General features: G+C 43.6%; 1 protein-coding gene across 12 annotated transcripts in view; it reads left to right on the top strand.

The window, feature by feature from the left end:
* The window catches only part of TP73 (tumor protein p73), a 199,988-nt gene that overhangs the window by 65,258 nt on the left and 120,910 nt on the right, over window positions 1-13,820 (top strand). The window contains exon 1 of one of the 12 annotated variants that reach the window (XM_033921763.1): window positions 12,711-12,823. The exons of the other annotated variants lie outside the window; for them this stretch is intronic. Within the exon in view, the coding sequence (XP_033777654.1) occupies window positions 12,785-12,823 (39 nt within the window). The 5' untranslated portion in view covers window positions 12,711-12,784. Of the gene's footprint in view, window positions 1-12,710; window positions 12,824-13,820 lie in introns of those variants that run through there. 12 annotated transcript variants of the gene reach the window in all.

The raw sequence follows: 13,820 nt of genomic DNA, 5'->3' as shown, positions 1-13,820 counted from the left end.
GAGGGCGACAAAAATGATAGGAGGCTTGCGCCAGAAGACGTATGAGGAGAGACTGGAAGCCCTGAATATGTATACCCTAGAGGAAAGGAGAGACAGGGGAGATATGATTCAGACGTTCAAATACTTAAAGGGTATTAACGTAGAACAAAATCTTTTCCAGAGAAAGGAAAATGATAAAACCAGAGGACATAATTTGAGGTTGAGGGATGGTAGATTCAGGTGCAATGTTAGGAAATTCTACTTTACGGAGAGGGTAGTGGATGCCTGGAATGCGCTCCCGAGAGAGGTGGTGGAGAGTAAAACTGTGACTGAGTTCAAAGAAGCGTGGGATGAACACAGAAGATTTAGAATCAGAAAATAATATTAAATATTGAACTAGGCCAGTTACTGGGCAGACTTGTACGGTCTGTGTCTGTGCATGGACGTTTGGAGGAAGATGGGCAGGGGAGGGCTTCAATGGCTGGGAGGGTGTAGATGGGCTGGAGTAAGTCTTAACAGAGATTTCGGCAGTTGGAACCCAAGCACAGTACCGGGTAAAGCTTTGGATTCTCGCCCAGAAATAGCTAAGAAGAAAAAAAAAATAATAATAATAATTTAAATTGAATCAGGTTGGGCAGACTGGATGGACCATTCGGGTCTTTATCTGCCGTCATCTACTATGTTACTATGTTAAAGAAGAAACAAGTTAGTCTATTCATGTATTTTTTAATGGATATAACTTATGGGCCGACTGGATGGACCGTTAAGGTCTTTATCTGCCATCATTTACTATGTTACTATATTACCTGGCAGAAACCCAGAGAGTAGCAACATTCCAGAGCTGAGATTGTGATGTCATAATGCCTCATTCCACCAATGCCTAAGAGCCAACCTCAGCAGTGATGTCACAATGGCTTGATTAGATGGAACTTCAGCAGTTGGAACCTAGGACAATACCAGACTTTACAGTCTATGGCCCAGATATCAAAGAAGAGACAAGTTAATTTAATTATGTATTTTTTTAATGAGTATAACTTATGGGCTGACTGGATGGACCATTCGGGTCTTTATCTGCCGTCATCTACTATGTTACTATGTTACTATGAGTTCAGCGGAATCCATAGGATCTAACTGGAAGCACAGGGTGAACGTAAGAATTGCCGTTCTGGGACAGACCAAAGGTCCATCAAGTCCAGTATCCTGTTTCCAACAGTGGCTAAATCAGGTCACAAGTACCTGGCAAGATCCCAAAGAATAAAATGTTAATAAAACATGCTGTATTATATGCAGCTTCTCCTAGGAATAAGCAGTGGATTTCCCCAAGTTCATCTTAATAATGGCCTTTGCAGGGTGTTAACTGCCACTCCACTGCCCCAGTAATCATTGATGCCAGAATTTGGGGCGCCCCAGGTGTGCGGGATTTGGTTATCAAGGGAAACTCCATTTGCTGAACCCTTATCGACGAGTAAAACAGGGGAAACAAAACCACAAACTCAAAATTGCAGAAAACACAGTGGAATGGTCCTAATCACGAATTCAGGGCTCCTTTTATGAAGCCGCATGAGCGGCTTTATCGCTCACACATTTTTTTTTTTTTTAATTCTTTATTCATTTTTAAAACTTACATCAAGTGTACAAACATTAAAACAATACAGTTAAACACATCACTTGACAATCTTTCTATTTTATCTTATAATACATAAAATTACCACCCTCCCCTCCCATCCCTCCCTCTATTATTTTCCCAATATGAATATTAATATATAAAGGCTCCCCCTTCCTAACATTAAATGATGTATATTTCAATAGAAAATGGTATTTACTCATTACAATAAGAAGTTAATGGCTCCCAAATTTTATTAAAATTCTTATAGCTATTGTATAGCTATTGTTCTTTCCATTTTATATAGTAACATAGTAACATAGTAGATGACGGCAGATAAAGACCCGAATGGTCCATCCAGTCTGCCCAACCTGATTCAATTTAAATTTTTTTTTTTTTTTTTTCTTCTTCTTAGCTATTTCTGGGCAAGAATCCAAAGCTTTACCCGGTACTATGCTTGGGTTCCACCTGCCGAAATCTCTGTTAAGACTTACTCCAGCCCATCTACACCCTCCCAGCCATTGAAGCCCTCCCCTGCCCATCCTCCACCAAACGGCCATACACAGACACAGACCGTGCAAGTCTGCCCAGTAACTGGCCTTAGTTCAATATTTAATATTATTTTCTGATTCTAAATCTTCTGTGTTCATCCCACGCTTCTTTGAACTCAGTCACAGTTTTACTCTCCACCACCTCTCTCGGGAGCGCATTCCAGGCATCCACTACCCTCTCCATAAAGTAGAATTTCCTAACATTGCCCCTGAATCTACCACCCCTCAACCTCAAATTATGTCCTCTGGTTTTACCATTTTCCTTTCTCTGGAAAAGATTTTGTTCTACGTTAATACCCTTTAAGTATTTGAACGTCTGAATCATATCTCCCCTGTCTCTCCTTTCCTCTAGGGTAGACATATTCAGGGCTTCCAGTCTCTCCTCATACGTCTTCTGGCGCAAGCCTCCTATCATTTTTGTCGCCCTCCTCTGGACCGCCTCAAGTCTTCTTACGTCTTTCGCCAGATACGGTCTCCAAAACTGAACACAATACTCCAAGTGGGGCCTCACCAATGACATGTACAGGGGCATCAACACCTTCTTCCTTCTACTGACTACGCCTCTCTTTATACAGCCCAGAATCCTTCTGGCAGCAGCCACTGCCTTGACGTTTGCAAATAATCCAAAACACGGCAATAAAAACCATTACAAAATCAAGAAAATTTGATCATGTTACGCCGCTCCTAAAAAATGCCCACTGGTTGCCAACCTCTTACAAAATATCTCTATTAATCTTCAAAATTTGACAGTCAAAATCACCGGTGTTTATAGACAGGCTTCGTATACCTTATGGTCCATCCAGGACACTAAGATCTGTTGAACGACATCTCCTCTCTATCCCTTCCTTAAAAGTCATTAATACTCAGCGTAATGACATCCTCTCAATTAGAGCTCCCCAACTCTGGAATTCCTTACCAGTCTATCTTAGGGAAGAAACAGTATTAGATAGGTTTAAGGGTTCCCTGAAAAAGTTTCCTTTCTAGGGTATTGACTCCTATGCTCATAGGAATTCTATGAGTGTCAGAGCTGTTACAGCCATGGCCAGCGCTAAAAACCGCGCTATGGTTTTTTTAAAAAGGGGGGGAGGTATGTTTGCCATCTTTATCAGACAATGATTGCCTTGCTATTTCATACCATATGATGTCTGAGAGTGCGGTGCAGAGATGATAGCTACAGCCTTAGCACCCTGTAATTGTGGGTTCAGGTCTAACATTGTCCCCTGTGACCTTGAGCAGGCCATTTGGGACTTCATTACGCGGGCACATTGGATAGATCATGAGCCCGTCTAGGCAGACAGGGAAAAATGCTTGAGTCTCTGAATACATTCATGTAAACTGTTCTGAGCTCCCTCGGGGGAACGGTATAGAAATTTGAATAAATAAATAAATATTCTTGATGGCGATCTTGAAAACCAGACTCTCTGGGGAGGGGAGGGGAGGATACTCCAAAGAACAGCCTAAGAAATACCTTTCTATGGAGCCAGTAGGGACATGCACCGGCAAAACAAAACAAAAAAAAAGATTGATTTGGATTTTTTTTTGTCATTTTTCCTGACTTTCAGATGTGGTTTTAGACATTTAAAAAAAAAAAAAAGATCGTTTATTATACCAATTTTGTATAATGTTAATTGCAGGATAATGTGCCTTAAAAGGATTTTGCACACACTAATAGTCCCTTTTACAAAGCCGTGGCAATGATTCTTGTGCAGCAAAATGCAACGCAGCCCAGTCAGCTCCTGTGGATTGCGTCACATTTGCCGCACTGAGACTGACTACCGTGGCTTTGGAGAAGAAGCCCTAAGGATCCCTTTTATTTAAGTGCAATAAAATTGAGTCTACTTCTCCCTCCATATATGTGAGGGTTAGGGCAAAGCCGGCCCGTGACTAAAAAAAAAATAAAAAATCCATGAATGACTTTAGGGCTGACTGTGACCCATGACAGCCATTTATGTTTGCGGCTCTGCACGGGCAGGAGCGTAGGAAGATCACTCCTGCACCGCTTCACCGCTAGACCACCAGGCTTTAAAAAAGTAAGGGGGGAGGGAGGCGGGGTGGGTCAGAGTCGGGTTTAAGTAAGTTGTGGAGGGGTTCTGGAGGCAGGAGGGAGTAGGTCAGAGTCGGCCCGAAGTAAGTTGCGAAGGCTTTAAAAAGTAAGTTGTAGTGAGGTCCGGTAAGGGAATAAAAACTGTGAATAGTTGAAATTGCGAGTGCCAAACTCGCAAATATGGAAGGGGGGGGGAGTTTTAACTTAACTTTCCAATGTTCTAAACCCAGATTTAATGTGGCACTTTTTTCGGGTTTTTTCTTTTCTTGGCAGGCCATATGCTAATATTCCCATTAGCATGCAGTTCTTGCAAAAAAAAAAAAATTAATGCGAGAGCACTTGCCACCGTTTATTTTGGAGGCATTTAGGGCTCCTTTTACGAAGGTGCGCTAGGGCCTTAACGCGCGGAATAGCGCGTGCTGAATTGCCGCGTGCGCTAGCCGCTTCCACCTCCTTTTGAGCAGGCGGTAGATTTTCGGCTATCGCGCGCGCTAATCTGGTACGTCGCTAAAACCGCTAGCGCACCTTCGTTAAAGGAGCCCTTAATGAACTCACATTAACTGCATTTTCTAGTTAGCACACACTAGCCATAGTGCACTAGCTGGATAAAACAGGAATGTCAACTCTCTGCCCATGACGTGCTCTCTGTGAAAATGCTTTTCAAAAATCTGCAGCGTGTGAGTCAGTGCGCAAACAGGCCAAATGCCACAAAATGCTTTTAACACGCTTCTGCGCCAGCCAGGCATTAAAGGCTTGATGCCCTTTAGTGAAAGGGCACCTAAATCAGTTAGGGGTGCATTAATCGACCAAATGCAAGCTCTGAATGCCCATTCATAAGAAGCAGGCACTTTCCGTCTTGCAGGCTGGTTTGATATACTTTTGCGGCGTCAGTAAACATGGTAAATGGAGACACGTCAATTTGGGGATTCAATGAAGGAGGAACATGAGACAAGGGGTGCAGCAGGTTAGGGAGTTTCATACCCCGCAGAGGTTCTACTAGGATTAAAGACTAATTACACGGTAATCAGACCATGGTGATGCGCTTTTCAGAGCTGCCTTTTGGGATTCCGTTTCCACCTCCCATTGCAGCCTAGCAAGGAAGCCAAGTGCTGTCTGGCAGCAAGTGGAGCTCTTGGGCAGAGTTACCCATGCGGTAACCCCTCCAACCCATAATATCGCAACAAGGGGAATAAAAAAACACCTTCTCAGAGAAGCCACCTGTGCAGAATAATCCTGAAATATGAGGATACCCTGGTTCTGAAACTGTAAATCCTTGCGCTGGCGATAGTTTCGGAGGAGAAGATCCTTGATGGCAAAGTTCAATATGCGAAGAATCACCACTCTCGGTCTGGTCGCTCCCTCCTGTCTTCTGCCCAGCCGGTGTGCCCGTTCGATGCGTAAAGGTCCCAGGCTCCACGTGCTCAGCAACTCCTCCGCCAGCCAGGTCTCCAGTGTGGGAAGCAGATCTCCCTCCTGCACAGATTCAGGGACCCCCACCAGGCGCAGATTGTTCCGTCTGGAGCGATTCTCCAGATCCTCCATTTTTTCCTCACATTGTCCCACCTTGCAGCGCAACTGCTGAACTTCGGTCTGTAGCGTGACAAGAGAGTCTTCCGTGGAGCCAACCCGCTGCTCTACTTCAGTGACCCGAGAGTTAAATTCAGCCACCGTTGTGGATAAGGCAGCCAGTGACTCCTGCACTTTGTCCAGGCGCGTCCCCAGCGCTGAAACAACTGCCTCAGTGAGGCGCGCGATTAGATCCGCTCCTTCTGCTGCCACAGCAGCGCCCGGATCCGCCATTTTGTCCTCGTGGCTGGGCCCCGATTTCGCCCGTTCCCGATCCTTTTTCCCTACCTTGGAGGCCATATCTGCCGTGCCTCGGTGCACAAATCTGTCCATAAGCCCCTGAGGAGCTGAGGAAGGCACTTGGTGGAGATTATTTTCGCCGATTTTAGTTCAGGGAGGCCGAGGCAGGGGGAGAACAGCGGAGCTCAGGGAAAACGCATCCTCCCTGCTCTCAGCACGGCCCCCCCCCCCCCAGCGCGCTTTTGACCTGACACCTCCAGCTTCTGCCTGCCTGCCTTGAACATGCATCTGCGCATGCTCAAGGACTTCTATTCTCCCTCTCACCGAGGGAGGGAGAATAGACTGGTCATAGCGAAGAGTACTAGCAGAAGTATATTGAGGAGGCAGTTTTTAATGGCCCGATTGGCGGAAGAGGATATGTCTGAAGGTCCACTTCTGGTCACATCTAAGCTACAGTTTGTCATGTCTCAGAGGGTGCAGCACTCACTTTAAGCCAGTGGTCTCAAACGCGTGGCTCGGGGGCCACATGCGGCCCGCCAGGTACTATTTTGAGGCCCTCGGCATGTTTATCATAATCACAAAAGTAAAATAAAACAGTTTCTTGATCATATGTCTCTTTAGCTATAAATGACAATATTATTATTAAGACTTAGCCAAAAGGAAAGATTTATAAACTATAAAGAGTTTTACCTCATGCAAATAGTCATTTCTTTAATAAGACATTAACTATTTTTTCTGAGGCCCTCCAAGTACCTACAAATCTCAAAATGTGGCCCTGCAAAGGGTTTGAGTTGGAGACCACTGCTTTAAGCATACCGATCCTGATCAATATACTAATTGAAAGGTTCCCACTGTTGGTAAGCTACCCTCTGGGAGATGGCGCATAGGACTCACAACTGCATCCCAGTAAAGCTGGGCAAGTCTATGTGGATTTCATTGTCCCTTGGATCAGCTCAAGTGCCATAGGCTTAGAAAGAGATACGTCTACATTGACTCGAGTTCCTTCCTGTAGTAGCTGGGTCTGTCCTGAAGATGCATTTTCCCTTCACCCCACTGCAAGCTGTGCCTCAATTATGACTATTAGCAGGAGATTTCTTAATGTTCTTGTTTGTGCATGTTGCTTTCTCCATGGAAACGTGCAACATACTGGTGTCACCGCTATAGTGATCCAGGTGACATGAGGCATCTGATACTTGTAAGAGTAGTTTTAAGCAACTCATTAGTTAATAGACACAGAATGGGAGAGTATATTAAGTGCATTTATGGACTCACGTACTATATGCCTTGTTACTTTTGGAAGGAAAGAGGAAAAATGTATAAGGAGTTAGGGACCAAAGAAATCAAATTAAAGTGATGCAGATTATAGAAAGTGATGGTGGCAGTGCAGGGATTTTGGTGGGAGGGTGCAATGGTTCAGTTATATAGAGTTATATAGAGTGAGGGCTGGCTGAGGACCAGGGAGCGGAGAATTGGAACCGGAGAGATCTGAGCATTGTTAAGTGTGGTGGACAGTGGTCTGGAAATCAAGAGATGTTTCTCACTGCTTTGGAACCCTTGGCTGATATGCAGAGGTCAATGATGGCGGTTGCCCGGCTGAAACGGCTAAAGCACTAGCGTTGATGACATTTGATGATTCATGGAAATAAAAATTAAGTCCTTCTTGACTTTTATTCCATCATGCATATTTTATCTTTTTCTTTTTTTTTTCTATTTGTTTAGTTTTTATTTAAATTTCCTTAATATTCTATTGTTTAACGGTTTCTCATTCCATTCAATTCATATTCCTTCCTTTACCTTTTTTTTTTTTTTTTCCTTCCTTCTAATGTTTTTTCTTTCTTTTTACATTTCTATATTTTACATAAGAACATAAGAAATGCCTGCACCGGATCAGACCTGGGGTCCATCTAGTCCGGCGATCCGCACACGCGGAGGCTCAGCCAGGCACACCCTGGCGAATACAATGGTCACTCGTATCCCTCAATGTCTTCTGCAAGAAGATGTGCGTCCAATTTTCCCTTAAATCCTAGAATTTAGTTTTTTCCATTATATTATTATTTAGAATGTACATTTTGCTTTAAAAGTGTGGCATTGAGAGTTCAATGTATTCTTGTTAGGATGCTTCATATCTCACTTTTTTCTTCTATCTTTATATACCTCTCTATTATTTGCTAATTTGTTTGTTCTTAGGTACTTTAGTTAGATTGTGAGCCTTCGGGACAGTAAAGGATTTTCAAAGTACCTATCTTTCTTATAATTTTAATGCACCAATATTTTCTTTGTAACCCGTTCTGGGCTCTTTTGAGAGGACGGGCTAAAAAATCGAATAAATAAATAAATAAATAAAATAAAATATTTCTTTTTATCCAGTGGGTAACACTTTCTTTTCACATTAAAACAGACACACAGTTGTCTGGAGGTTTTTTTTTCATATTGTTTTGTACAAGCGGTTCACGTCACAATTCTTGTAACCCTAAAATGGCTAAAACAGAGTTGCTCATCTTCTCGCCTAAAGCTTCCTCTCCGCTTCCTTCGTTCTCCGTCTCTGTGGACAATACTCTGCTCGTAATCTCAGAGTCATCGTTGACTCCTCTCTCTCCACCGCCCAGACACAACAACTTCTTCCTCTTTAATATTACCAAAATCTGACCCTTCCTCTCTGAGCACACTACCAACACACTTACATATGCCCTCATCACCTCGTGCTTAGACTACTGCAACTCGCTACTCTCAGGACCTCCGCTTAGCTATCTCGCTCCCCTCCAATCCATCCAGAATTCGGCTGCAGGACTCATTCCGGGAGAGCCGCTTTACTCACGTTACTCCTCTCCTAAAGTCACTTCATTGACTTCCCATCCGTTTCTGAATACAATTTAGGCTGCATGTTAGTCTATGGACGCATTAGCATTTAGTTGGATAGTTCAAGGTCCAATAGATGTTGGCATTGTGGTTTAGAAGCTGGGACATTAGATCATTTGATATTTTTCTGTCCCTATATAAATGCCTTTTGGAAGTTAATTTGGCCCCAAATTAATTCATTGTTAGAAAATCATGTTGGCCTTTCATATGATATTGTACTATTTGGTACATCAATGAGATTTAAAAGCCAAATTTCAGCGAATAATAATAAACTTCTATTAATATTAACAGAGGTTGCCATTCAGCAGATTACAGGAAATTGGAAAGATTATACTAAACTAAATTATACTTTCTGGTGGAATTCAGTATGTCATATTTATAAAATGGAGAGGGTGCTTGCCATGCAACAAGGAAATTATCATAAGTTTAAAAAGATTTGGGGGCCATTGATTATTTATTCTAATGATCAGACATCTTAAACACCTCAGTATTGGTTAAGATAAAGGGGGGGGGGAATATGAATGACAATAATTGATAATTGTTAATTATTAATATATGGGTGGGAGGGATGGGATTCTTTTATATTTATATATTTGGAGGATTACAAATAAGATTGTCAAGTGATTAATTAATATATTTCTGAGTGATTATTGTACACTTGTTGTAATTTCTGAAAATGAATAAAGATTTTTTTTTAAAAAAAGCATTTAGTAAAAGAAGGGGTAAGTTTGGATTTTAAAAAAAAATCTCATTCTTATTTTAAAAAACCAAAACAACCAATATCGGGTCATACATCGTGCTTACTTTACACGGAACCAGTTGTTCTACTCAGGACTGACCACTGCTCCGACTTGCTCAAAATGCACCCAACATATTCATTCTTTTTTTTCATGCTTTTTGGCCTTGCCCGCGGGTTTCCTCTTTTGGGCGCCGAATTGCGGCTTATGTCGCTCATCTGTTACACCGCTCTATTCCTTTTTCCCCTGCAGGAATTTTGCTTGCTAGATACGAGGCCTTTCGGCTTCCCACCTGGGGGCAACGCCAGTTTGTTTTTTTTTCGCAAAGTTGGGATGGTGGGAAAGAGAGGAATCTTGTCGGTTTGGCTGAGGGATGACGCTCCCTCTTTTTGGAGTTGGAGGAATCGTCTTCATGCCCTGTTGCTGTTGGAGTATAGGGCGGCTACTCATACCTCTAAGCATAAGACACTGTTTTTTGGGGGACAAAAGCGCGCGAGACATCAGCACAAGACCCTAGCGTGCCGCCTAAAATGTTACTTTTAAAGAGCTCCGACGAGGGGTGTGGGGGAAACCCCCCACTTTACTTCATAGTCTTCGTGCTGCCGTTGGGGGGTGCAACCCCCCACATTATAGAGAAAACTTAACTTTTTCTGAAAAAATCATGAAAAAGTTAAGTTTACTCTATAATGGAAGGTTCCAACCCCTCAAAACCCCCTCCAACGGCAGCGCGAAGACTATGAAGTAAACTGGGGGGTTTCCCCACTCACACCCCGCGTCGGAGCTCTTTAAAAGTAAGTTTTTTGCTGGCGCGCTGGTATCTTGCGCTGAATTGTCGGCGCTGCAACGTCGGCGCACTGATGTCTCGCGCATGAATGAATATGAACCCTTTTTTCGGATATGGAACCCATATATACAATCATTGCCTCCTCAGGCTCGTAGTGAAATTATGAATTCTTTGGCCTAAATCTTGGCGGAGGGGCTGGGGGGGGGGACGTCGGAAGTGCTGGACTATGGCACAACATGGGTTTTTTGGTGTTTTTTTTCTTTCTTCTGTTTTTGTTTTCTGACTGTCTTCTTAAGCTTCCATCTTGTCTTTCTCTTACCCTTGGGACTATAAGAGTCTAAGGGCTCCTTTTACTAAGCTGCGTTAGCATTTTTAGTGCACGCTAAACCCACGCTACGCGGCTAGAACTAACGCTAGCTATTCCGTACATTAATGCCCTAATGCAGCTTAGTAAAAGGAGCCCCAAGTTTCTTGGGGAGGTACTCTAAATATTGCTTTTGGCTATTGTGGGAAGCTAGGGTTGGAAGGGGAGGGTTGGGGGGGTTGCCATGGATTTTTGTTTTGTTTCGTACTTTGTACATTGTTCTGGTTTGTATTATTGTAATTAATAAAAATCGTTTAAACATTTTTTTTAAAAAAAAACCTTTTTCAAAAATGCAAAAGCAGTTTTTAGCGCCCGTTGGCATGCTGAATGCTCGGCGCTGCTCCCGACACTCATAGGAACTTTATGAGCATCGGAGCAGCGCAGAGCGTTCAGCGCGCCGGCCAGCACTAAAAAGCACTTTCGCGGTTTTGTAAAAGGGATAGAGTGATAAGAGAAATCTCTTATTGTCATGGCTTGTGATCAGGGCAGGATTAATTCGTCGAGGGCCCCTAGGCACACAAGTACACTGGGCCCCCTGTCCTGCCCCACCATGCGCCCAGGCGGAAACAGGAAGCTGCATCAGAGGGAAGCTTTGGGCAAGTAGCACTGCTTGCACAATTACAGTTCCTGTTGCCTTTCATACCCGCGTTGCTTGCTTGTCTTACTTTCCGTCAATGGGAGGGCCCACGTTGCCGATCAAGGGGGGGGGGGGCCTGCGTTGCCGATCGATGCTGAAGGGGCCCATCGCCGTTTGGAAAAAACAATGTTGATGCTCTCCTTCATCGGGCCCCCCTGACCATTTCGGGCCCTAGGCACTGCCTACTTGGCCTATTGGTTAATCCTGGTTGTAAACGTCCTTACATAGGAAAGTTTTGAGAACATTTAAACCTGGCTATGGAAGATTCTTGGCAAAGATAGAGAGGCATTGCATTCCATAGTGTAGGAGCTGTTGCTTTGAAAAATAGATTTACGAGTTGTGTCACAAACAGAAGGGGCAGTAAGAAGATTTTGATGACTGGAGCACAGTGTTCTTGAAAGATTGTAGGGAAGAAGTTATCTGTCCTATAAAAGGTGGAGAATGATGCTGCCCAGATTTAAATGTAAGAAACAAAATTTTAAATGTCAAGTCGGTGAGTGATAGGTAACCAGTTGAGAGTCAATAAGAAGAGGAGTGTGTACGATAAAGAGGGTGGTGGAAATTTTATGCTACTGAAATAGTAGAATGTTTAGAAAGTACCACCATTTCAGAAAATTCACCGTTACAGAACCCATTGAATGGAAAGGTACGACTACTTTGCACGTCGGAAGCAGATTTAATTCGTAGGAAGGGTTCTCGAGTATAGAGCGAGGTGGAGTATATGTCTTGGTACTGTTTCTATAACCTCAGGTATTACAATCTTATTTAATTATATTAAGGGGAAGTGACTTGCCAAGAACTGATGTTACCATTGTCAAGAAAACCCTTGGAGACGTATATGCAAGATAGCGGCACAGTTTCTGATTCATAAATACACCACAGAGCTTTTGTTGTCTTGTATTTACTAAGCAGTTCGAAATGTCGCTGTTGTCTTCTGTCGATGAAAGGTATACTCTTGGAAACGTTTTTTTGTAGCTTTCTCAGTTGCTGGCAAGCAATTCAGAGGAATTAAACTACATTGGGTTTAATCATATAGAAGGAACCCATGCCCTCCCCCCCTCAGCAGGGTGCTTGGTGCAGTCCAATACATCAGTGGACAAGCCTAGGCCTGCCTTATGGTTTAATGAATAGTCATGAGGGAAAAGAGGAGGGGCCCAAGTTTTGTTGTTAGATGCAGCTAGCTGACAGAACCCAGGGAGATTAAAAAAAAAAAAAAAGAAGGCAAATTCACTAACAAACCTGCCTAGATGTACCAGAGCATCCTCAGTGCCTCCTCTTTCTCCAGACGCTCCCCCGTTTAGTTGAATCTGCCCTTCCTCACTTTTCTTTTTTTTTTAGTCTGTTTTGTGGTCTCACCCTCCTGGCCCCATGACGCCTGTGGCGGGAAAATTTCCAATTGTGGTTAAGGTCCAGGAAGACTAAAATGCTGTATTTTAGCAACCCGATGCAGCCTTACACCACGGTAGGTGCTACCTTTTCTTAAGAGTATCCTTGCTGATTTTTTTTTTTTTTTAGCTCCTTGCTGGTATGGCTTCCTTTTTCGAGTGCTGAGCTCTCTCTACCATTTTGTGACTTCTTGGCATCTGCTTGTTGAAGACAGAGTGCCATGCGTGAGCTGTACAAAGTCCCGAAAGGCAGGAAGAGACGAAGGTAGCGTCCAGGACTAAAACACAATAATATTAATAAGAAAAATATCTTACTCTAAGCGTGCTTCTTATTTTTGTGATGGGGGCGGCTTTGCGGCGGGGTCAGCGCATGTTATAGGCTATTTCATAGGGTGGTAGGCGTTGATGTGACAGTCCAGCCATGCTATGCCAATCCTGACTCCCGTCTGACTCAAATCAATGCCTCTCTGCATATGTTTTCCTGATGGTACCTGAAGCATAAGGCTATACTCCTTTACTTCCTTATACAACTCCCAGGTGGGAAGGAGCATAGAAAAGCAAGCCAGAAACAGACATATGTAGCTTCCCGGGGGATGTGGGGAGGGGGGGGGGGTTCTCACCTGTGCTGCAAACCACCTTTCAGAGGCAGCCGCACACTGCCACCCTGTCTTCCCGAGTTGCGTGCTTGCAGTATGGCAGAGAGGGACATCTCAATGTCACTTTCCACATACCATGAGCTAAAGTTATTGCAGGTGTTTGGAGACGATTGTACCATAGATTTGTATTCCTCGGAGCCTGGCAGGGCTGCTGTTAGATTGGAGACTGTTTTATTTGAAGTTGGAGTGGTTTCTTTCCCAGCATCAGAAAGTTAAGTGTTCAGACACTTGTAAATAGCACTGCAAGATGTATTTGCTGCCTGGTTATCGGGATTTAAAGACCACGTAGGTAAAGGCTGTAAGGCCCATTTTGACTGTCCATTCTCTCTTTCTACTGCAGTCCATCAGACAGCATCTGTTTTCCAGATTTACCTTCCTCTTCTCCATTGCTGAGGCCCCTTTTGCTTGGCTCAAACAT

Source organism: Geotrypetes seraphini, chromosome 15 (genome assembly GCF_902459505.1).
Source record: "Geotrypetes seraphini chromosome 15, aGeoSer1.1, whole genome shotgun sequence".
In the NCBI taxonomy this organism is placed as follows: Eukaryota; Metazoa; Chordata; class Amphibia; order Gymnophiona; family Dermophiidae; genus Geotrypetes; species Geotrypetes seraphini.
The sequence above is the reverse complement of the archived record's forward strand: the minus strand, read 5'-3'. Positions and strand labels throughout refer to the sequence as shown.